The 22,745-nt window shown below is 40.2% G+C and overlaps 4 protein-coding genes across 5 annotated transcripts; 2 read left to right on the top strand and 2 right to left on the bottom strand.

Moving 5' to 3' along the window:
- Positions 1 to 610: 610 nt before the first annotated feature.
- zbtb33 (zinc finger and BTB domain containing 33) lies at positions 611 to 6,440 on the bottom strand. Of its 2 annotated transcripts, none has more exons than XM_005913146.2 (2): positions 5,963 to 6,440; positions 611 to 3,854 (listed from the first exon to the last, which is right to left on the bottom strand). In XM_005913146.2, the coding sequence occupies exons 1-2, from the start codon at positions 6,273 to 6,275 to the stop codon at positions 2,002 to 2,004; spliced, it is 2,166 nt and encodes a 721-aa protein (XP_005913208.1). In that variant the 5' UTR covers positions 6,276 to 6,440; the 3' UTR covers positions 611 to 2,001. The 2 variants fall into 2 exon arrangements, with proteins under 2 accessions (XP_005913208.1, XP_005913210.1); XM_005913148.3 differs by lacking the exon at positions 5,963 to 6,440 and adding an exon at positions 5,598 to 5,923.
- Positions 6,441 to 7,374: 934 nt separating this feature from the next.
- Positions 7,375 to 10,702, top strand: LOC102294296 (NFKB activating protein). The gene is made up of 8 exons (XM_014333910.2): positions 7,375 to 8,013; positions 8,287 to 8,367; positions 8,724 to 8,788; positions 8,876 to 8,971; positions 9,064 to 9,106; positions 9,192 to 9,389; positions 9,829 to 9,978; positions 10,296 to 10,702. The coding sequence occupies exons 1-8, from the start codon at positions 7,556 to 7,558 to the stop codon at positions 10,468 to 10,470; spliced, it is 1,266 nt and encodes a 421-aa protein (XP_014189396.1). The 5' UTR covers positions 7,375 to 7,555; the 3' UTR covers positions 10,471 to 10,702.
- Positions 10,703 to 12,569: 1,867 nt separating this feature from the next.
- On the bottom strand, positions 12,570 to 13,785 carry ndufa1 (NADH:ubiquinone oxidoreductase subunit A1). The gene is made up of 3 exons (XM_005913145.2): positions 13,530 to 13,785; positions 13,358 to 13,447; positions 12,570 to 12,719 (listed from the first exon to the last, which is right to left on the bottom strand). The coding sequence occupies exons 1-3, from the start codon at positions 13,629 to 13,631 to the stop codon at positions 12,699 to 12,701; spliced, it is 213 nt and encodes a 70-aa protein (XP_005913207.1). The 5' UTR covers positions 13,632 to 13,785; the 3' UTR covers positions 12,570 to 12,698.
- Positions 13,786 to 14,303: 518 nt separating this feature from the next.
- upf3b (UPF3B regulator of nonsense mediated mRNA decay) lies at positions 14,304 to 18,622 on the top strand. Its single transcript, XM_005913144.3, has 10 exons — positions 14,304 to 14,743; positions 14,942 to 15,048; positions 15,135 to 15,241; positions 15,335 to 15,433; positions 15,623 to 15,733; positions 15,816 to 15,859; positions 15,935 to 16,123; positions 16,210 to 16,367; positions 16,809 to 17,124; positions 17,202 to 18,622. The coding sequence occupies exons 1-10, from the start codon at positions 14,633 to 14,635 to the stop codon at positions 17,337 to 17,339; spliced, it is 1,380 nt and encodes a 459-aa protein (XP_005913206.1). The 5' UTR covers positions 14,304 to 14,632; the 3' UTR covers positions 17,340 to 18,622.
- The last annotated feature ends 4,123 nt before the right edge of the window (positions 18,623 to 22,745 follow it).

The raw sequence follows: 22,745 nt of genomic DNA, 5'->3' as shown, positions 1-22,745 counted from the left end.
GAACCTTAAGAGAGTCGTGAATGTGTGCAAACCTCCATGAAGTGAAGAAACAATAAAGAAGAAAAGGGTAAAATTCCTCCACGATGTGAGAGACTGATAAAGTCATACAGAAAGCGAAAACAAGTTATTGCTGTTAGAGATGGTTCTACGGGCTAATGCAACATAGGGTTTACTTTCTCAAGCAAAACCTTCATGGTTTAAAAAAAAAAAAAAAAAAGACTGTGGTAAATTTAAATGTTCCCCACTGGTTTTGTTGGAATAAAAGTGCTAAATCACACCCCAGAAAACATTTTTACAGGTGAACCAAAAGAAAATAAACCTTTATAACAAGATTTAAAGCCAAAGTCCTCACACAGCTGAGCTGCTAACCTTTCAGTACAACAAGTAAATACACTCCCTTTTGAGCAAAACTACAGGATTTATCCATAAAACACTGTAGAATACATGCTACAAACTAGAAATGTGCAGTAGCACAAACAAGAAATAAACAGGTGCTGTTCTGTTTCTATACTGGCAGTGTGACCAATTTAAACTATGACAAATGTTAACCTGCTGTCAAGAGCCCAAACTGGAGTGTAGCAAGCACAAAAACACACCACACATCACATACTGATGTTAATCTGTTTATTAAAAAGAAACCCTGCACGATGACATGACAAAGTACAGTTTCCCCTGTTAGTACTACTTGTACTAACCAATCACTACCCTCTGACACAGTGGAAAACAGAGCGGAAAAGTTATAACAAAGAGTTTTCTGCCTGAATGCTAAGTGCTACAGCTATTGACTGTAATAAAGCTCAGTTTATTTCCATCCTATCGTCACACGTGTAGGAGAAATCTCCAGCCTTCTATATGTAGCTGGGCAGCTTTTGCAATTTTAAATAAAGGGAAGTGACAAAGTAACAGAAATAAAAATAAACATAAACAATGTATTTAAAGGGGAACTATTAAGCTCATTTCCAGCTCCATGCTACAGTGGCTTTGCATGACTCGCGATACAAAATAATCCTTATTTATATACTCACATATCTTATACTGGGCCTTAGTCTGAAACAAGCTGATTAAGCTCCTCCTATATTAAGATTGGGGAGAGCCCCACTGGTGAGACACAGACCCACTGGACTGTGAACGATGAATGAATGAGATCCTTAGATTACATACCGACCCTGTTTAATACGAGCATCCCCTGCTGTAACCGTATATTTTCAAAAATCTTAACAGGTCCCCTTTAACAGACAGAAAGTTTCTTTTCCAGGCTGCTACAAAAATTAAATAACTGCATACCCAGGATGACAAAATACAAATATAATGAAATTCATAATCAACATTCTCTCGCACAGAATGAGATTTAAAAAAGAAACGGGAATGATCGGTCCTGAAAATTCATCATTTCATGTGTAATGTAACCAAAACTGGCTGCACATACACACAATAAGGCTTCATACATCACTTAAATAGGTAACCCCATTTCCATTTCATTAAACAGGCCTCCGTTTAATGTCATTTCACGATTAAGGGAATGTAGCCTGTTGAAAAAATAAAACTGAAAAACAAAACAGCCGTTTCATTTGTGCTTCAGCTCATTTAGCTGAAATATTCTGGGCAATAAAGATACAGAGCACAGGTTTGAGCCAAGAAGAGCAATTTCTTTTTTTTTTTTGCCTTTTCATTCATAAAAACTCTTCATTTCTATCATGTTTGAACCACGTCCATTTCCGTGCTCACCTAATGTAAAAGATCATGGCCATTTTAAAAAAGCAGAGGAACATGAGAGGTACGGTCCCATTACATCGTTCACCATATAACTGAGCGCCACCAGCAAACTAGTACCTGTGTTATCACTACAGTATTAGTCCACTCATTTCAACTGACAGACTAATGAGACCGCACTGTACAGCTGAAACTATTGAGAATTGCGCAAAAATATTGTTGATGTGGAACCGAGGAGAAAGAGGGGCACCTAAAAGGCACATATAATAAAAGGAGTGGTGCCAGCTGTGCTTAGTAGTACTCTGCTGGACCCTGTGGAGGCGTGTTCATAGCCGTCTCCGGTTGTGCACGGCTGTTAGGCGCCATGTGAGCGTCGGGCTCAACGAAAATGTCGTCCCAGTTCAACATCCTGCTTTGGGTGGACGAGTGCATTGCTTCGCCGACTGAGGTTATGTGATGCACGCTGCCGTCCTCCGATATTACTGGGACCCCTGGCCCATCTGTAGTCCACGAGTACGACTTCATCTGCACTGTTTTACACGGAAGCAGGCGGTACAAGTTGTTGCCGCCGTCGTCTTTCTCCTTCCTCCCGCAAGGATCCTGATTGTGAACTTGCTTGCAGTGAGCGGAGAGTAACTGGTAGTTTATAAACATTTCATTGCACAACAAGCACTGGTACCTCCTCTCTCCTGTGTGGTGGATTTCATGTTTAGTTCTGTACTCGGCCAGGGCAAACACCTTGTTGCAATAACGACACGGGTACTTCTTTTCCCACGAATGGGTGTTGAAGTGACGGCGCAGACTTGGCAAACACACGTAGGGCCGCTTACAGACAATGCACACGTAGAAAGTCTTTCCATCCATGATGAGCTCGTAGTGGTCCTCGAGCTCCGTTTTGGTCCTCTTCTTGTTTGGTCCTGCCTTGGGTGACACGGGTGTTTTTTCGAAGGGTTTCAATGGTGTCGCCATAAAAGCTCTCTTCCCTTTATTGGCTTTGGAGCCTCCTTCGCCTGGATCTTCTTTCACCGGGACAATGTCATACGTATTTTCTCCAATATTGGCATACACCTTGCAGCCTGACGAAATAGAGTCGATTTCCGTGGCTGTGCTGAGCGTCACTGTCTTTTTACCCGTTATAGCAGATTTGGGAACATTTGTTTGAAGTGTCGAACTTTCCGATAAATCAGAGAGTCTTATTTTGAAGTCCCCCTGCTGAGATGAAGTAGACACTTGCTTCTTGTGGACTCCCATTATGTCGCTGTTTTCAGGGGGCTGAGAGGCACTCGATGGCTCTGGGGTCAAACTGCTTGTTCTGGCTGGTGTTGTGGGAGCACTTCCTGAGTAAACTCTGGCAGGGGAAGACGAGTTGTTGGAGCTGCTGTCCGGGCTCTGTAGAGGGCTGCTGTCTATTAAAATTGGTTTAGGACAGCTGATGCTGGGAGGATTTGAAGCAGATGGTTTCGAGGGAGTGGTAGCTTTGTCTTTGCATTCTGAAACTGCATGATTTGATTCTACATTTTGGCTTGACGGGACATTTTCTGAATCCATTTTCTCCAAATCAATGACTTCACCACAGCCGACCACTTTGTTCTGACTATCTGTTTTTGAGACAAACAGAACGTCGCTGTCCGAGTCCTCCTCGTTATCCGCAGGCTTGTTTACCTGATTGAACTCCTCCGCAGATATTGAGAAGGACTCTGTGATGATCGGCATCATCTCTGTAGACGAGTCACTTTTGCTTTCTGCCTCCTTAGACAAACCAGGAAGGCCCTTAACTTGTGATAATGGTGAACCCAAGTTTGCAATGAACTTTACTCCCAGTATCTGCCCGGCATTGATGAGCTCTTCGAGCATGTCAGAGCGGACTCTGACAATCTTAGAGCTGTAAATATAGTTGAGAATCTGCTCAAAGATCTCAGGCCTGATGAAGTTTAGTTCAATCACTTGCCCAGCCACGGTAAACAGCTGGTGGAAATACGTACTTGAGGCAGACAGGATAGTTTTGTGAGCTCTGAACTTCCTGTCCTGTATAATGATGGTGATATCGCAAAATAATCCGTGGCTCCGCTGCTCATTCATGTTCTTCAGCACAGCTGCTGAGTACTGTGTGTCGGTCGCAGATATCAGCTTCAGACTCGGCATGTCTACAGAGAAAAAGCAAATCATAATCAAACCTGTGAATGCACAACAACGTGAAGCAAGTAACATTTATTCATATCCAAAGCATTTTTCATAGAGTCAACAATCACTAAGTACTAAATAAAAGGAAATGCACAAAAAAGTTTTTATTTAAAGAAATAGAACTACAATTAAAAAATAAAAGTTAAGTGGCATTAAAAAAAATGAAACTAAGATAAACAAAGTACAGGTTCATTTTTAGATTTAAATTGAATATTCACATTTCGAGTAATTTTTAACTTAATAAGCAACTATATTTGGTCGGTTTTTATTTTATTTTCCTGGTTTCTTACCGTTTTCTTCCTAAATTTTAGGATAAATAAAGTTGATCTTATCATATTATTATTTCATGTCTTAATTATAACGTGCCACCATGCAGAGCAATGTGAGTTACACAAGTTATGTCAACAGATAGTGAAAGAGCTGGCTCAAATTCAGTTTTGCCATTTCCTGCATTTCCAGTTCTAACAGGAACATCAAAACAACCCAGAACATTTACATGAGGAGGTTCAGCCTGAATCATGGCTCATGTTTTGGTATAGCTAGAGTCATGGTGGTCTAGGAGCTATAGGGCCCTTTTTTTGGATAGAAACAGTTCACTCATTGGTCAGTCTGTTAACTCAGCATCTGCAGGCGACTGTTTCAACTAATAATAATAAAAATAATAATAAATTGTTTATTGCTTGATAAACTGAATAATGGAAAAAGGAGAGAAAGTGGTTCAATGGGACAGTGTATAATATAAAAGAGTATAGTTGAAAAACTAATGTTTAAGCTAACACTTTACACTGCTACTACAATGTCTTCCAAATATTACAAACTAAATGCATCTTGTTCTTTTTGCTGATTCCATTTGAGGTCACTATGACCCACTCTTACTGTATCCTTGCATCTTCCTGTACTACATTAATGAATCTTCTGTGGTCTTCTAGCCTGGCAGCTCCACATTCAGCAGTCTTTGTCCAGTATATCCACTAACCTTCCTATGCACAAGTCCCTCTGACATACTAATTTCTAATTATGGCTAAATCTTCCACTCTGCCACCTCCAGCTTGGCCTCCTATATTTTTGTTAGTGGATTTATTTATGCACATAGAAAAATATCTTAATATAGTTCTTGGTATCCAGGGTGGGTTTTTTAGTTCAGCTATTATCGGTTTCAGTGTTACGTTTGTGTCTTTTTTACTCACTGTATTATAGGAGATATACATTTTGGCAGTTTAGATCATGTATTATAATTTCAGTCACAGGCAAGTGAACATCTTCTCCTTAGCAAAGACTAAACCTAAAGTGATCATCTGTATGTTTTTAGTTTAGTTTTTGTTAATTATAACCTTGGACAGCATAATTCCGTTTCTGTGCACACAATGTCAGACATGCTAATTACGTTAGCCTGGCAACAAAAACAAAACCGTCCCTTAGCTGGCGCTAGGTAAACGTTAATTTGCGGGACATTTTTAGCCTCTTGTGACACCAAGGCAGATTGAGGAACATATTAAAAAGACATTAAGGGGGTATTAATGCAACACTGAGAGCGCAATTATTATCTCTACTGAAGCTTTTAAGACATCTATTGCTAACAAAGGTAGCACCGTTTCCTCCTTAATGAATCGCGGCCCGCTGTTTAGCATACTATTAGCATGCCTCTAGTAGAATAGAGGCCAAATCGAAATCCTCTCTAACAGCAGCGTTAAATTGATGAGGTTTACCTGCAAACCTTGATGATTTTGTCAGGAGTGAGCAGGGTGGCAGCCGGCGGATATGTTAATGAACGACAAACAATGGCTAACAACAACAGAGAGCCTCACTTTTCATTCTCAGCCACCAGGAGTCGCAGTCGTAAGCGATTATAAGCATTCAAATGCAAACTATGTGGCTTTAAAGTACATTTAAAAACATCGTCCTAGCTTCATATAAATACAAATAAAGCTCAGTTCTGAGGTTATTTCAGCTGGAAACTGTTTACTTTTTGCACGCCGGTTAGCAGCGCGATAACTGCCGGTTCACAAGTCTCGCCTTCAAAATAAAAGCTCACAACGGTCACAGGTGAATAAACGGTCAATTGAATAAGTACCTGCAGAATAGCGTTTGAATTCATCCTCTCTTTTTAGGCTGGAAGTCGGCGGTGAAAGGCCGTTGAACTCTCTCTGAAGTTGATCGTACATCATCTTCCTCTTCTGGCCCTGGTATGGGTTATACTTTTCCGCGTGTTTTGCGTCGTAGTGCCTCTTCATATTGAACTCCTTGAATAAAACCTTCTGCTTGCAGATCAGACATGTAGCAGTGGTTTCCAGTTCCGTGAAAAAGTACTCCTTTGCGCATTTCTCCTCCACGGGCTTGCTCACGGGTTCCGTTTTTCTTTTAACTTGAACTATAGAAAGCGACATCTCGACGTGCCGAGCTGCTCTGTTTCTTTGTTGGTAAAAAGACTCAAATTTAGTGAACACGCAGTCCAGTTTCCATAGATGTTGAGTTGAGCAGTAGGAGACACGACCGTGTGTTGGTCGGTTAAACCCCGGTAGTTCCGGTGGCGCGTGAGCGCGTTGCGAAAAACCGGAAGTTGGGTTTTTCACAGTTTTTCACAGCCACAAAACTCTCGGACTACCCCACGTCCCACCCCCCGCCCGAGCTTGTAAATGCAAAATAAAATAAATCAATTTTTTTTTTACCTGATATAAAATTAATGATTTTTTGTTTATTCATCCCATGTTTACCTGTGAAAAATAGGCTAACTAAAACAGAATTATTACTGAATTTAAAAAAAAAATGTACAAAGAAACATTTTCAAACATTTTGGAAATTTCTATTTTTATTCTTTGGTTAAATGTTTAACTTGTAATGCCTACTATAAAATGATTAAATCTGCCCCTGACAAATCTCCCCTCATATTAGTGATTAATTAATCTAAAGCTAAAACAGAAAGTAATAAAAAGTAAACTCCAGCTTAATATTTGGAAAAAAATTAAAATGATATCAAAACCACCCTAAGAAATTGTATATTTTTTTTATAGTTGTTACTGTTGCTATGAATTTAGAATAAAAAAATTAAGAACAGCCTATTTTTTTTCTTTACATAGTGATTATATTATACACTTCAGTATAATTCATACCGTATTTCGTTTTTCACAATACATATTTATCAATAGTACACAGTATACACAAATTAAATTAGTTATGCTTTCCTTCTCAGTTTTGTCATCTGAAAATACTGACATGCACATAAACTGTCTACAAGTATACATGCAGGCATTGTTAGCAAATATTTCCCTATGAAACGATTAAAAAAAAACTTAAAGAAAGTATAAGCCAAAGAAACATAGATAAATATCCTAAATTAATCTGACTGGTTTTACTGGGACTTATTCCATACATATTGCTAGTAATTATGCAAGTTTTGAGGATTTTTTCTTTTTTACATTATTTTAATGCAAGAAAATTGTGTTATATCAATATGTTGGGAACTGTTCTCTATGACATCTGACGTCGGATTCTTTTTTGGGACGGACCAACCAGTACTTCCTGTTATTAAACGCTCTCTGCGTAGGGAGAAGAAGATAAACTGTGTGCGACATCTTTTAAATCTCCTCTTAGATACTGATTACTTAGATACTAATTACTTAATTACTTTTTACCCCGTCCTGTAGTGAGTCTCTCACGGTCAGAGGGCATGCCTCTGTCGGATCGATCGAGTTCTGACGGCGGCGGGGAGCCACGCAGTCCTCGGGCCCGTAGACCTCGGACCCGCTCCCGCAGTCGCCATCGCAGCGGCAGTCGCCATCGCAGCGACAGCCGCGACCGTAGCTTGTCTCCGGACAGCTTCGGACCCAAACTTCCTAAGCCACGCAACCGTGAGAGGGAGCGAGAGGAACGGGAGCGTCGATTCAAAGAGGCCAGAAACATTAGACGGATCCGCATAGGAAGTCCTCATCGTAGCCGCTCCAGGTCCAGATCAAGATCAAGGTCCCGATCCAGAGAGCGCCATAACAACAACAACAACAGCAGCCACAACCACAGCAACCACTGGTCCGAGCCTCCGGGAAAACACGGCGGCCTCAAAGATGATTATTACTACGAGCAGCAGAGGGACGACGCTCAGCGGCAGAGACAAGAGGCTTTTATCGCCAGGTATGAACAGTCTAACATCACTGTGAAAAGCTATCAAAGCCTGAACCCTGCAATTCCCATAATACAAATCAGTCCTCAGGTACACGAGCCTATTGGTGCATTTTATGACGTGCCACCACTTCAGATGAACAGTCCTCTGGAGGTGGAGGGCTCGTCAATGCATCTGTTACCAAAAACCAAACGGATGGAAGCCGTCCTCTTTTGATTTGCTGCTAATCTAAGTGTCGTTTGACATTTCAGTTAAAAACACGTTTTTGCAAACTTATGTTTTAGGCGCCTGCAGGAGAGGGAGAGGATCGGTGAGCTGGGTTGTCCTGAAGTTTGGGGATATTCACCCAGAGTGAAAGAGCCAGAGTAAGTGAGGAACATACTGTTAATTTTGTGTTGGGTTTGTGGAGACACATGTCTTTAAAACTGCATTTATTTGTAAAAGATTTTTTTTAATTAAAACTGTCTTAAATTCTGTGTGTCTTGGTCTTAGATGTTTTTAGTCTCATCACCGTAAGAGTTTCTGTTTCGCAATGACTTTGTTTTAACCAATTTTTCCACCTTTTAAATTTTACTTTTCCTGTTAAATTTTATTTAAGCAGTTATTTAAAAGGTCTTGATGTGTCATACCTGTTGGCGCCCTGGCAGAGACATCAGGCGTTGTTCTGTCTTATTTTCAGGTATCAAAAATTCTTTTCTGTATTTTTTTTCACCTCCATCAGCTCCGATGAGTTCACACCAGTTGAAGAAGACGAGAAAAACAGCAGTTCAGAATCAAGCACAGAAGGTACACAGAGTGTGGACACACATAAATTACAGCAATCCAACATTTTCTGTGAATTTATAACAAACCCATTCTGTCTGTTATTATCAGAAGAGAAGAAGAAGAAAAAGAAAAAGAAGAAGAAGTCCAAGAAGAGAAAGAACAAAAAGCACTCAGAGGACAGTGAGCTTGAATCAGATTCGGATGGTAAGATGAACGAAAAGCACCCTTTTTTTGTTTTGTTTTGTTTTTCCTCTAATCAGATTCATCAGTTTAACTGTCTTGTTTTTGTGTTTCAGAGGAAGAAATAAAGAAGAAGAAAAAGAAAAAGAAGAGCAAAAAGTAAGTTCTGATACGAAGCTGTGCATCAGCTCTGTTGACGTGGTAACAGCCCATTTGACTAACCAAGCATCCTGTTTCCCGTCAGATCTAAGAAGTCCAAGAAGAAGAAGGCGAAGAAAAGCCGGAAGGAGTCCAGCAGCGACTCCAGCAGCGAGGCCTCAGAGGACGAAGAGGAGGAAGATCCCAATGGGGTGATGTGGGTGGAGAAAACCTCCATGGATGAGCATGTGGTCGGCCCCGAAGCTCCTCTCACTCACATGTCTCAGAACGATCGACCTTTGGAGTGAGTCACTGTTCGGGGTTAATTCCTGCATTAACAAACTTAAAGGGAAAAGCATCTAACCCTAATGTAGTTTGTGTTGAATTCCCAAACACAACTGCTGTTTACAGTGGAGTGTACCTGTACAGCACAGTACAGAAAACAGAAAAAATAACAGAGGTTACGTATTTTCAAACTTGCTTGCTAAACGGTGAGCTTGAAGACTGGGATTTTTTTTTTAAAAGTGATAGTAGAGTTGACTTTATTGAAGATTGCTGATAATTGATTGGGTCTTTCAGTTTTATTTAGGCTATAAAAAAATAGAAATCACCGTGATTCAGTTTATCAGATGTGACAAAATAAGACAGACTCTGTTAAACATTTCCACCACACAACTTGTCTAAATCATTTGGCAGAATTTTTGATAAAAGCTTCTTTTTCTTTTTTTTCCTCCTTCCTCCAGTTTCGGTCACGCCCTGTTGCCAGGTGAAGGTGCTGCCATGGCAGAGTACGTGAAAGCTGGCAAACGTATCCCAAGAAGAGGAGAGATCGGTCTCACCAGCGATGAGATCGCAAACTTCGAGAAGTCTGGTTACGTCATGAGTGGCAGCAGGTATGTAATGTTTAGAAAATGGAAATTTTTCATGAAAAATTAGGTCAGCTGACTGCCTGAATATACTGAACGATCAGGTTTTTCTATCAACAGATATTCCACGATCTGCATTACATCTTATCTTTTACAGAAACATACTTGTTTTTCCCCGAGGGGAAAAAGAGCTGATTGCTTTAAATGTTGTTTAATTTCTTTACTAATCTCTGCACATTGTAACATTTGCTTTAGCTTGTGCTCTAGGCTGGGTTGAGTTGAGCAGATCCAGAAGCGTGTTCAGCTTTTCTTCCTGTAATACTGACAAATTTTTCGCCCCGCAGACATCGTCGTATGGAGGCCGTGCGTCTGAGAAAGGAAAACCAGATCTACAGCGCAGACGAAAAGCGAGCCCTGGCATCGTTCAACCAGGAGGAGAGGAGAAAGAGAGAGAGCAAGATCCTGTCGAGCTTCAGGGAGATGGTGTACAGGAAAACCAAAGGCAAGGAGGAGAAGTGAACGACCAGTTTGTCTCCTGTTATTGGAACCTTTACTCTTTGTTTGGTGACATGAGGTGTAAAGCTTTTTTTTCCTCTCAGTTTGAACTGAGTGTACAGTGCAGAAGTGTTTTAACTGTAAAAATTGTGTCTGAGAAGTGTTCAGTTGTATTCTCCTTCCCTTTTCTATCCATCTCTTGTAAATCTTTTCAAATGCTCCCAACCAGAATGTTAAATAAATTTTCACTATCATATCTTGTTGCCATTTTAATATTTCTTTCTGTTTTTGCCGGGAGTTCTACTATAAGTGATAAATGCATCAAGAGTAGAAAAAAAAAAGAGCAGTTTGTAGTATTATTGTTTTTTAAAGTGCAGGAGGTCCTCAGACTGAGTGAACCACTTAAATAAGGCCTTTTTCTTTTAAAACTAAGTAACTGATCTTTTTTTTTTGTGAAGAGTTAATTGTAGCATATTTAAGAAAGCTTGGCAACAATGTTACCTTCAAACTCTGAATATTTACAATAAATATTTGCCAGTATTTTTGAGCAAATATCTGAGCAAATAGCTTCTTAAGAACAGAAAGGAACCACGTGAAAATTTCAGTACTTAAAAAAAAGTTTGAGCTGTGTTGTAAAGTACAGCCAAATCAATTTTACAGCCACTCCAAGACCACAGTCTAAAGCAAAAGTCTACTTCTTTGTTCCGAGCATTTTCTTTTTCATTTCAAAATAATATGTATCAGATATACACTGCCGGGCCAAAAAACAAATCACTTAAATGTTTAAACGTTTGATGAAATCAAATCAAAGAAAAACAACAGTAGAACTCAGGGCTATGTTTAATAGCATTTCCACACGCACAATGCGAAGAGAACTCAAGGGATTGGCACTGAACAGCTGTGTAGCCATAAGAAAGCCACTAGTCAGGCAAACTGGAAAAAAGGGTTTCAATTTGCTAGGGAGCATAAAGATTGGACTCTGGAGCAAAGGAAGAAGGTCACATGGTCTGATGAGTCCAGATTTATCCTGTTCCAGAGGGATGGGTGCGTCAGGGTAAGAAGAGAGGCAGATGAAGTGATGCACCCATCATGCCTAGTGCCTACTGTACAAGCCTGTGGGGGCAGTGTTTGGTCTGGGGTTGCTTCGGTTGGTCATACAGCAGCAGTATGTTCTCCAAGAATGAGGTCAGCTGACTACCTGACTATACTGAATGACCAGGATATTCCATCAATGGTTTTTTTCTTCCCTGATGGCACGGGGATATTCCAAGATGACAATGCCGGGATTCATCTGGCTTGAATTGTGAATTAGTGGTTCTGGGAGCATGAGACATCATTTTCACACATGGATTGGCCACTCCAAACCTTAACCTCCTTAAGAATCTTTAGGATGTGCTGGAGAAGGGTTAGCGCAGCAGTCACAATCTACCATCATCAATGCAAGTTCTTGGTGAAAAATGAATGCAAAACTGGATGGAAATAAATCTTGTGACATTGCAGAAGCTTATCAAAACAATGCCACAGCGAATGCAATTGTTTCAGCTTCTTTAACGTCATTATAGTACATCAGTGGTCAATGTACATTTACTTCATCTGTTTTTTAAAACCTTTATTTATTTACGAGTTGAAAGTCTTGTGACTTCTAAGATGTTTTTCACTTGTGCAATTTCTAAAAATTGCTAATACAGAATTATTGTATTTTTTTTCTTACAGGGAATTTTTGATGGGTTTTTTTTCCCCACAGCGTTTCATTATTGCTTGTTTATATGAACATTTTTGTAAGCACAAGGAGGACAGTAATAGAAGTTTAAAAAAAAAAAAATTGTAAAAAACTGAAAGAAATTAACAAACTGTATTAAAAAAAATGTATGGATTAAGATCACGTCTTTTTGTTTTGTTTAACAGTTATTTGTTGAAGCCACTCAGAACAATAAAGTTAGTTACAGTTAACGTGATGCTGCAGGAAGACGTATTACATCTAAATGATAACAGCAGGTACTGTTATACATCTCAAGTCCAGTAAACCTGTCAACACTTAAGCAGATATAAAAATAAATAAATAAATAATAGTAACTGCACTCCTTCTGTTACTGGTAGAAATCAATATAAGAAGCCTCACAAGATTCCCAGTGTGTGGAAGAGTTTAATCACCCATCTTAAAAGACTGAAAAACACAAACAACTGAATGTTAAATATAATCTTTTAATGTACAACAAAGAACTTTCTTCTCCCGGGTCTCTCCAGGTTCCTCGTCAGTGGATGTTCTCAAGTCCCTGGTGAGAAAAAGAGAAACAAATAAGGATTAAACGTAGTTATACATGAGCAGCCATTGTGTTCATTTAAGCTAATAACTCATTTTGTGGACTTTTTAAAGTCTCCTTTTATGCTCTACACATGACTAACACCCCCATCGCTGCCTGTAAATCCTCAGTATTTTACAAAGTTGATGGATTTTGGTGATACCTGATGACCGAGAACAAAGAAGACCACCGTGTGGTACTATATGAGGCTATAGTATGGCATCTGGTTATTTAGCAGAGAGCATATGGGATGATCAGTTTGCATAATTATATAGTTTAGGTTAAAGTATCATTATAGGAGACAATTGGATAAAAAATATTTTTGTGATAAAGTTATAGCCATTTGAAAACGCACCTATGTATAGATGCACCCCAGATCCTGCAAATGTGCTACCAAGAGTGCCTCCATGAAATAACTAACTGAAACAAACCTAGGGTTTTGAAAGTGCACCGTATTTGCACATACTGTTTTTTATGAAACTGTGCACACTACTGTCGGGTAGTTTAAGCGATTTTTATATTTATATGTAGTTGTAGTCTCAGGGGAAGGCTGTAAGTTGCACACTTTGCTATTCATTAGCATTACTTATTATGGGCAGAGGGAAGCTAACCTTGGAGTCAAAGTAGCGTCCGGTTCCTGACACTCGCTTGTCTCTGTCCATGAGATACCACTGCCACGGAACCCGAGCAATCCTTTTCTCCTGCGGGGGAAAAACACACTCTTTATAATCCAGCAGTCTGGTACACAACACGAGAACCTGCTGGCAGCGCCTGCGTCCTCACCTTTCCTCCGTTAGTGAACTTGTGGATCTGCGCGGTGGCGACACCGGGGATGATCAGACACACGGTCATGATGCCGAGTCCGGGCAGAATTTCATACCACATGATTACAGCGTCTAACTGTCAGGGGACAAAGAGCAACTTCGAGGACAACAAAGTTGCCCCAAACCTACCTAACGCTGTTTATTTATCCCAGAAAGTAGCAAAATGTCGACCGTCAGCACGACCTACGTTCCTCTTCCAGGACAAGACAATAACTTCCTGTTGAAGAATTTCAAGATAAAACACTTCAATTCAACAATTCATTTTGATCGTAAATTTAAGTCGATGATTACTTGATTAAATTTTCATTTTACTGTCAAAAGACGAAACCGATCGGACATGGATATGTGGGGAGGAAAAATAGTGGTAAAAATTCTATAATAATTCAAATTATATGTTAATTGTTTTTTATGGACACTTGTCATTGGAAAAAAAACGTACAAACGTTTGTTTAGCTATTTATAGGTCAACGTTTCGCTATTTCTTTATTATCTCAAACATTTGAGTTTAGAGTTAGTCTGTCTCCCCCCCTCCCCCCAAAAAATCGACTTAAAAGCGCGAAATTTTTAATTATGCACTCTTTTAAAAAAAATCCTGATTTATTTAATTTCCTTTCGTTCGTTTGTTTTGTTTTGTGTTTTTTTTGTCTAGAAATCCCCAAACACGACGTTGTAAAAAAAAAAAAAAAAAACCACGAACTCAACCGTGTGAGCTTTTAAATTGAAGTGTATCTGAAAGGCGGAAGCTCTTTTTGGTTCATGCTAGCATTATTTCTTTCTAACAGCATTAAGTAACCTCTCCGAATAATTCCTTTCACGGACAAACTAATTAAGAATGTAAATAAAACAACACAAAATATATTTTAGTTATTAAATTAATTGCCTAGGCACAATTGAGTTCATGTGCAGCGCCCCACTCCGGCGCTGATACTGAAGCGCAGCGCCAACCGTCAGTGAGGAAGTTCTAGTTACTTCGTTCACTAGCAGAGGCTAACTCGCTGAAAGGTAAACAAGTCAGCTGAATGAGATGAGACCCAAGTCCCGGATTAAGTAAAGTTTGCTGCAATGAAGGAAGACAAAGAAAACAATCGACCGAAGGAGAAAAGGGTGGAGATAAAGTGTGAAGATGGAGAAAAGACGGAGAAGTCCAAGGAAAAGAAGGAGGCCATGACAAAGGTAAAACTTGCTAGCTGCGTTAGCTCATGTTGCTATAAACCGCCAGGTTGATAAAATTGCAATATTTTTATGTTGTAGTGTTTTATCATCTTTCACGTGTATAATGATACAGTGCGCGTGAACTTAAGAAATCTGTTTATCAGCCCCAACTTTGTTCTCCGGACAATAACTTCACCTATGATTAAAAAAAAAAAATAGATTGTGATCAGACGACTACCACCAAGTCTCACCAAAGAGGAGCTGGAGGAGCAACTGCAACCGCTCCCAGAGGTGGACTATTTGGAGTTCTTCTCTAACGACACGAGGTGAGTTTATCTGTAAAGATTCCCTCACTGTTAACAAAAGATAAATATACTCGTATATGTGTGACACGTGTGTTTTACTCTTTCAGCCTTTACCCTCACCTCTTTGCAAGGGCTTATATCAACTTCAGAAACCAAGAGGATATAGTCCTCTTCAGAGATCGCTTTGATGGATATGTATTCATTGACAGCAGAGGTATATTTAGGGAAGAAGTTACTAAACTGATTTAAAGATTTCCGTAGGAAGGACCCGAAGTTTCATCTTTTTCCACATGATGTTTACGAACAGGTCAGGAGTATCCTGCCATTGTGGAGTTTTCACCTTTTCAAAAAACTGCCAAGAAAAGAAGTAAAAAAAAGGATGCAAAGTGTGGAACAATTGTCGAAGGTAAATATATTCACCCCTTGATAAATACAATTCATCTACTGCAAAACAGCATGTCAGAAAATAAGGAAAAGCATTATAGGTCCACTTTAAGTGCAATTTAGGAACACGTATAAAGACATATAAAGATACAGAAAAAGTAGTCTTGCTATAATCATTAGTGTGTTTATTTGTGTTTCATTTGACTTTAAGATCCAGATTACAAAAGGTTCCTTGAATATTACAACGGGGACGACGAGAAGCTAACGTCTACACCTGAGATCCTGTTGGAGGAGATTGAGGCTAAATCAAAGGAACTCGTTGGTATGTTTCGCAGTCAAATACTGATAGTTTTCAAACAAACGCACTGCAGAATGAATAATTTTTATCATTTCCTTTGTTCAAGCTAAAAAAACAACTCCTCTGCTGGACTTCCTGAAGAATAAACAGGTAAATAAGTTCAGGTCGAGATGTGTATACATTGCTGAAGGCTGGCCTCACACATTTTGTTTTAATGTTCTTCAGAGACTCAGGGAGGAGAAGAAAGAAGAGCGAAGAAGGAGGGAACTCGAGCGCAAACGTCTGCGCGATGAGGAGCGTCGTAAGTGGAGGGAGGAGGAGAGGAGGAAACGCAAAGAGGCAGAGAAGATGAAGAAGCTCGAGAAACCGCTGGAGAAAGACAAAGACCAAGCTAAAGACGAGCCAAAGATAAAGGTGTGTGTGTGCAGTAGTTGAAAGAATAAGCTCAAAACTGTGTCCAACTTTCAGTACTTAATGTGTGTTTACTTTTTCTGTTGTAGCTCCTGAAGAAGCCAGAGAGAGGAGATGAAGGCAACCCGGAGAAGCCAAAAGAGAAGTCCAAGAAGCCAGAGAAGCCAAATAAAGAGGACAGACCTTTGGGAGGTTCTGATCATAAGAGACGTCAGAACATCGAGCACAAGGAGGATCGAGGAAGGAAGTTAGTTCATCACTCTTCTTTTAATTGTCCAAATACATTAACCTTCAACCCTCAAGTGAACAAGCTATTTTAGGTTGACCCCATTATATTTAATACCGGAATGATGTTAATGCTAGCCAACAAAACATTGTTGACACTCTACTAGCCTCAGCTCTCTCTGACTTCACCTGATCTCTCTTTGTGGTTGAGTTGATGTGGTTATTTAATACTTCCACTCTGCAATAGCACTGCTTACAGTTGATTGTGGAAAATGTAGGAGTTCCACAGGAAGAGTGTTGTTGTTATGTGTGTTGTTTGTTTGTTTGTTTTTTAAATAAATGTTTGTAAAGGCAGACTACATGGATTGCTACTTGATTTTAATTAAGAGGTGGCTCAATACTTGCTTTCATATAATGAAAATGGTCCCTTATAGGTTCAGTCAAGCTTGTGCTTTTCCCACAGAGGGGACGAAGATGGGCGGAAGGAGTTCAGGGAGCGTGACACGGATCGAGACAGAGACCGAGAGCGCGAGAAGGAGCGTCGGCAGAAAGAGAGGGAACGCTTCAAGCGACAGGATGAGGAACGTCGGAGAAGAAGGGAACATCAGGATGGAGATAACTTCTTCAAGAAGCGGGAGGAGGAGGTTAAAAAAGATAAACCCTTGGAGAAGAAGAAGGGTGAAAACATGCCAGACTCCCCACACACTGAGAAGCCAGAGAAGCCTGCTAAAGACAACAAGAAGGAGGACGGTGGGAAAAGAGAGCGGCTACGGAATAAGGTAACTGCCCGTAGGTCTTAAATCATCACACGATTTCATCCAGTTGTGTTTCTGAGCCTGTTCTTTGTCTGTATCAGGACCGGCCTGCTATTCAGCTGTACCAGCCAGGTGCAAGAAGCCGCAACCGTGCTGCAGGAGGAGGAGCTGAATCCAACTCCGCTGACAGAAAGCCAGATACCGAGGCTAGGAAAGTGGCTGAGAAAGAAGACGACTGAGCAGATTTCTACCTGCAGCATTTTTACGTTTGGTGAAGAGAGAGGAGACAGGCCTGTGGGGCTCAGAGCAGCAGAGTGGCATCTGGAGGCCACGTGCAGCACAGCATCAGGGTCTCCCAGTCTCAGAGGCAGAGGTGTGATTGTGGAGCCTGTTAGTGCCTAAATGTGACCCTGTTTAGTTTTGTTTGATCAAAGAGGTAAACTTTGGAAAGAGTTTGGCTGTAGGGCACATTAGTGAAGCCAAAGCTTTCTTGGACCACATAAACTCAAAGTGACCTTACTTCAGTAGTGTTTCTCTGATGGAAAATGTGTGGTAGGCGCTGAAAACTTTAGCTTTCAACTTGTCTTTCATCTAAAACTCACTCAAACTTTCCAATCAGTCAGTATTTCTACATTGCAGAGCTCTACAGCATAGTTTCTACACTCCTTAATGATTTTCCTTTTGTAGCATCGGCACTTTCAGTTTGAAGTGTACACATAAAAATGACACCTTTGGCCCAGCGTCCATGCTCACAAACCTTTGAGTTGTGCTTGTGTTAAATGTGTGAGGGCTCACTGGTACATGTTTTAACTCCTCCATGCACACCATCCTTAAGCCCAGTTTCTCCAGACTTTACCTTAGGGAACTATTCACAGTTCACAGGAAAAGCCAGCAAGTGAGAGGAGCAGCCACCCAAGAAGTCAACGCAATGCACTATATGCCTTATTACACTTTTTAAAAACGTATTATATTTCGACTAAATCAAGTAAATCCATTATATGACAGGTCGCTCTTGTCTCCTCTGTTAGATGGGAGCCTGGAACACAACAGATCAGACAGACCCTAGGCCACAATAATAGAAAACCTATTCTGGCTTTAAGGTTCCTGTTTATACCTTTTTTATCCATGTTATACTCGCACACTCACATTACTGCTTTGAGGGTTTCATGTTTAGGGCATAGGGTTCGGCTTTACTCTGCTTGGATAGCCGTACAATTCATATATAACATGAACTGGCAGATATAATCTGCGCTTCTGTTATCTGGGATCAACTGTTTTCATTTCATTCAGTCAGTGACAAAGGAGAAACAGCCATTTTGACTAGACTGGCATGTAAAATTGGAGCTGACTCGACCAATCTGTGGCCTTTCCTCTTTTTCTAATCTCAAACTGTCAAACTGTCTAATCTCAAACATTCATCTGCGATGCTCTAATCTGAATGCAGCATGGAAACATATCACTGCTGGTGATGCTAACATACTGTAGCCTCTTTTGACTACTAATAAAAGAGATCGTCACTAAAGTCTGAGTATCTTTTTTTTTTTTTAAGGTATGAAGTGATCCAGTATCTGGATTGTTGATCAGTCATAAGTGGGGGAAAAGCTAACAACCTAGCAAATACTTTGATGTTGAGCTGTGTCTTTAGCTTGTGTGCAGTAGAAAGAGACGCCACACTTAGTCCTTTGAACTAAAGAAATAAACAATTGTCCATCAAAAGAAGTGTAAGAATGTTAATAAGGAACTCACGACCTTGTGCTTGGATATTACAGAATCGGCATAACTCAGTACAAAGTAAAATATTCACATTATAAACTCGTGGTAATGACACAGTTTACATGCAGATCTATCCCAGATTATTGTCTGCATACAAAACAAAAGTAAGAATAAACAAAAGCCTTATTTGGGGGGGTTATTATTTCGTTTATCCTGCAGGTTGGACCTGGAACATAACGACGCGGTTTGCCGTGAAACATTTAAATGAAATAGATTTGCATGAAAAAAAAAAAAAGTAGGTGTGCTTGGACTTTGCTGTGGACATCAGCAGCAGGAAGCAGGGATAAAAGCGAAGCAGCAGCACTTGGAGGTAATGCTACAGCAGCAGTTTTTCTTTGGGTGTTTCTTTTTTTTAAAGCTGAACTTCAAACTGTGGGTTAGTGATGTGACATGACTGAAAGGCTCAGGTGAGAATGTGCTTCGGCTTCTTTCCTTCTTCCCTTCATGTTCACTTCAGCCAGAGAGGTGCTACTATGCACGGTGTACGAACCAGAAGGAAGTTGGCTCGGTGTTCGGAAGCTATTGTTACACTTACAGCAGCATAATGTGTTGAGCTGGATTCATATTATTTCAGCTCACCTGTCTGGTATCGGAGCTTCATATGAGGTGTGTGAAAAGGGGCGGAAAAAGGAGAAAGTAGTGCGCCTATAAATGAGCCTGCAGGAGCCCAGGGACTTTGAAATAAAACCAGACTAGTGCAATTCAAATGGATAGATAACAGCGATCCATTCTGTAGTGTTACACTGCATTTATCTCGTTTTCTTTGTTTATCTTATTTTTCTTCATGATTATTACCAGATGGATGCAGGTGAAGGCAAAATTACAACCTTTAAATGGGATAAGGAGGATTTGAAAAGTCAAAAAAGAACAACAAAGAGCCAAGGTGCTCCCGACCTGTGGAAAAAACATCACGGCATCAGCGGTTATGTTAGAGACATGACTGTCAAGACTGCTTTGGTGCTCTTTCGAACAGGTGGTGTTGTCATTGTGCCATTGAACAAATGCTCATTCAATGGGGCAGCTCAGTTGGAACTGAGAATTTTTCACCAGTAAATGAGGCAAAGCGGCAGTTGGATGCAGAGACAACAGGGAGGGCAGAGAAAACTTAGAGGATTTATATCACAGTGAAGGAGAAGTCAGAAGTTTGCTTCGCTCATTGTGGTCATGAATGTCAAGGTAATTTGGGGCTTTTTGTTATTTCTTGAGCTGTTTCTTTTTCCAGGGTGGAATGATTGTACAGCATACGACTTTAATAACTTAAAAAAAACAGGAATTGGGATTTTCTCTAATCCACACACAGTAACAACTATATGGTATACACAGGATCAATGATGTTGATACACTCAAATCTTTTAATGATACTAGTAATAACTGGTAGTTTCTGTTTGCCAGCATAAAACGGATTTATTTGACATCTTGATGCATGCTCAATCATCCAGGTAAGTAAATCTCCAAAAGTTGATTCTGTTCATCTGGACTTTTGGAGATTTATTTGACAGCACTCACTGGGTGGACCAATACTCAGGACAATTAAAAAGTTCAAAGAACTCAGTGAATATCTAAAAAGGAGAAATGTAGGTTTGCACAAATTGGCAATATGTCTTGTAATAATTTCTAAACAACTACAGTCAAGTTTTACATCTACATCCTGCTCCAAAAATCGACACGTTCAAGTTTGACCTAAAATTTGGAGCTGCCCACGTGGAAAAGCCAAATGCCTTCTGGAGAAAAGTTTTTTTCATGGTCAGACGAGACCAAGATTGGACTATTTGGCCACAGTGACAAGAAATACGTTCAGAGGAGTAAAGGTGATGTTTTCAAACCTGCTTAACAGCAGCTGTACCAAATGTGAATCGTGGTGGTGGTAGCATCATGCTCTGGGGCTGTTTTGCTTCCACTGATACTGGTACATTGCACAAAGTGGATGGAATAATGGAGGAGAGGACTACTTATTTTTCAACTTCGCCTCAAATCAACAGCTACATGGTTGAAACTTGAATACAGCAGGGTGCTCCAAGAGGACAATGATTCTAAACACACATCAATATTCGTTTTGGAATGGAAAAATCAGGATAAGATTAAGCTTCTGGGCCTCAGCTCTATTGAAAATTTGTGGACTATGCTTAAAAGCCAGGAAACCAAACAATTTAAGTGAACTCTATCAATTCTCCTAAGAAGAGTAATCAAATATCCAGCCAGAATAATGCCAGAAGCATTTGCTCGAGATGCAACTTGCTAAGGGACATTTAACTTAATATTGCATACTTCAGGATTAATGAAAATCCAAAATAAATTCAAACCCGTGCACCCAGTTCTTGTTTTTTAAGATCATTAAAGATCTTTTTACCTTGGAAAGAGATCAAGAAATCATTAAAAGCTCAAATTACCATAGCAAAATAAATCAAAATATAAATAAAACTCCTTTTCTCCACTTGTAGTTATGCTCCTACTTCTGTTTTTTTCTGTTTCTTCTCTAAAATTCATCTTAGGATTTGGTGAGTGACAGGCGTCTGTATTATGTTGTCTGTGGTTTACTGAGTATAGACACCTGAGGCCAGCACTATGGCTTCACTGAGGCTAACAACAGCAATCAGGCTAAGCGATGACACAAAGGCAGTCATCAACTCCCAATCTCACAATGACGCTTTCACATGAAAGAGGCGGTGATGGTGGAATATGACCAAACACAAACAGGGACGTGTCTGCTGGCAGCATTGCGGCTCATATTACAAAAGAAAATACAACTTTTATCTTTGAAAATTTTTTAAGAGGTTAAACACAGTGCAGGTTGGAAGCATGTAGCATGTCTATCCAAGCAGAAGCCAGGAAGAAAAACTGAAGAAAAAAAAATGCCATTAAAACAACAGTGAATCTGGCAAATTAGAATAAGTGAAGAATGGATCAACCATCCAGTGGACAACAGAGGTGTGGAAGAGGGTGGAGCCAGGGTGGAATGGATGGAGACAGGTGTCAGGGTTCATTTCTGTTAGCAGGATCACAGCAAGAGTGAAAGGGAAGGTTTACAAGGTGGAAGTGAAACCTGCAAAGCTGGAGGTGACCGAGTTGAAGATTTTCACTGGGAGTGACAAGGATGGACAAGATTAGAAATGAGTACATCAGAGGGACAGCTCGGGTCAGGCTATTTGGAGACAAAGTTAGCGAGGCAAGTCTGAGATTGTTTGGACATGTGCAGAGGAGGGATAGTGGATATACTGGACATGGAATCTTGAATGTGGAGGTGCCAGGCAGAAGGAAACATGGGAGACCACAGACAAGATTTGTGGATGTAGTGAGTGAATGATCTTTCTGAAGAGCTGGCCAGGTGGCAGAGATTCAACCACAGAATGGGGTGTGTACTGTCCTTAGTGATACTGTCTGCTTGCCTTTTCTCTCCATGATGATGGCACAGATTGAGTCCAGATGTGGGAGCTTCATCTCAACAATGTGCTTTGCCATTTTCACCACTTGGTGAAGATCTTTCAGGAGTGCAGATGACATACCACGCTGGTTCACCATTTATCAGGATGGATTCCAGTGTACTCCTGTTAGAAGTTCAGTTTCTGAGGAGGCCTGGCCTGCTGAGGAGTATGCTAGGAATAAGATGAGACGGAAGCAGATGAGCTACTATGGCAACCCCTACAGAGACCATATGAAAGAAGAAGAAGAAGAAGTAATGACTAAAACCTAGACTTTAGAATTTTAAAGCAGGTACTCTGCTTTAAAATCATATATTGAGATTTTATAGGAAAAAAAGTTAAAAACTGGAAAGTATATCAGAAATACATTAACTCCTGTGATTTTGTGTTTCTTGATCAATTCAGCTATGGTGCTCAAAGACTTTCGATGCTTTAGATGCTCTGAAAAATCTAGAA

This window comes from Haplochromis burtoni, unplaced genomic scaffold (assembly GCF_018398535.1).
Source record: "Haplochromis burtoni strain Fernald_Lab_line unplaced genomic scaffold, NCSU_Asbu1 Contig_4, whole genome shotgun sequence".
NCBI classification, from domain to species: domain Eukaryota; kingdom Metazoa; phylum Chordata; class Actinopteri; order Cichliformes; family Cichlidae; genus Haplochromis; species Haplochromis burtoni.
The sequence above is the reverse complement of the archived record's forward strand: the minus strand, read 5'-3'. Positions and strand labels throughout refer to the sequence as shown.

Bases quoted from the DNA above. Each gene is read 5' to 3' on its own strand.
- zbtb33 (XM_005913146.2), bottom strand. From the start codon at position 6,275: ATGTCGCTTTCTATAGTTCAAGTTAAAAGAAAAACGGAACCCGTGAGC. The intron at 3,855-5,962 runs GTACTTATTCAA...TTTTCTCTGTAG, and splicing joins ATTCAAACGCTATTCTGCAG to ACATGCCGAGTCTGAAGCTG.
- LOC102294296 (XM_014333910.2), top strand. From the start codon at position 7,556: ATGCCTCTGTCGGATCGATCGAGTTCTGACGGCGGCGGGGAGCCACGC. The intron at 9,390-9,828 runs GTGAGTCACTGT...TCCTTCCTCCAG, and splicing joins CAGAACGATCGACCTTTGGA to TTTCGGTCACGCCCTGTTGC. The intron at 9,979-10,295 runs GTATGTAATGTT...TTCGCCCCGCAG, and splicing joins TACGTCATGAGTGGCAGCAG to ACATCGTCGTATGGAGGCCG.
- ndufa1 (XM_005913145.2), bottom strand. From the start codon at position 13,631: ATGTGGTATGAAATTCTGCCCGGACTCGGCATCATGACCGTGTGTCTG. The intron at 13,448-13,529 runs GTGAGGACGCAG...TTTCCCCCGCAG, and splicing joins AGTTCACTAACGGAGGAAAG to GAGAAAAGGATTGCTCGGGT. The intron at 12,720-13,357 runs GTTAGCTTCCCT...TTTTCTCACCAG, and splicing joins GACGCTACTTTGACTCCAAG to GGACTTGAGAACATCCACTG.
- upf3b (XM_005913144.3), top strand. From the start codon at position 14,633: ATGAAGGAAGACAAAGAAAACAATCGACCGAAGGAGAAAAGGGTGGAG. The intron at 15,049-15,134 runs GTGAGTTTATCT...TTACTCTTTCAG, and splicing joins TTCTTCTCTAACGACACGAG to CCTTTACCCTCACCTCTTTG. The intron at 17,125-17,201 runs GTAACTGCCCGT...TGTCTGTATCAG, and splicing joins GAGAGCGGCTACGGAATAAG to GACCGGCCTGCTATTCAGCT.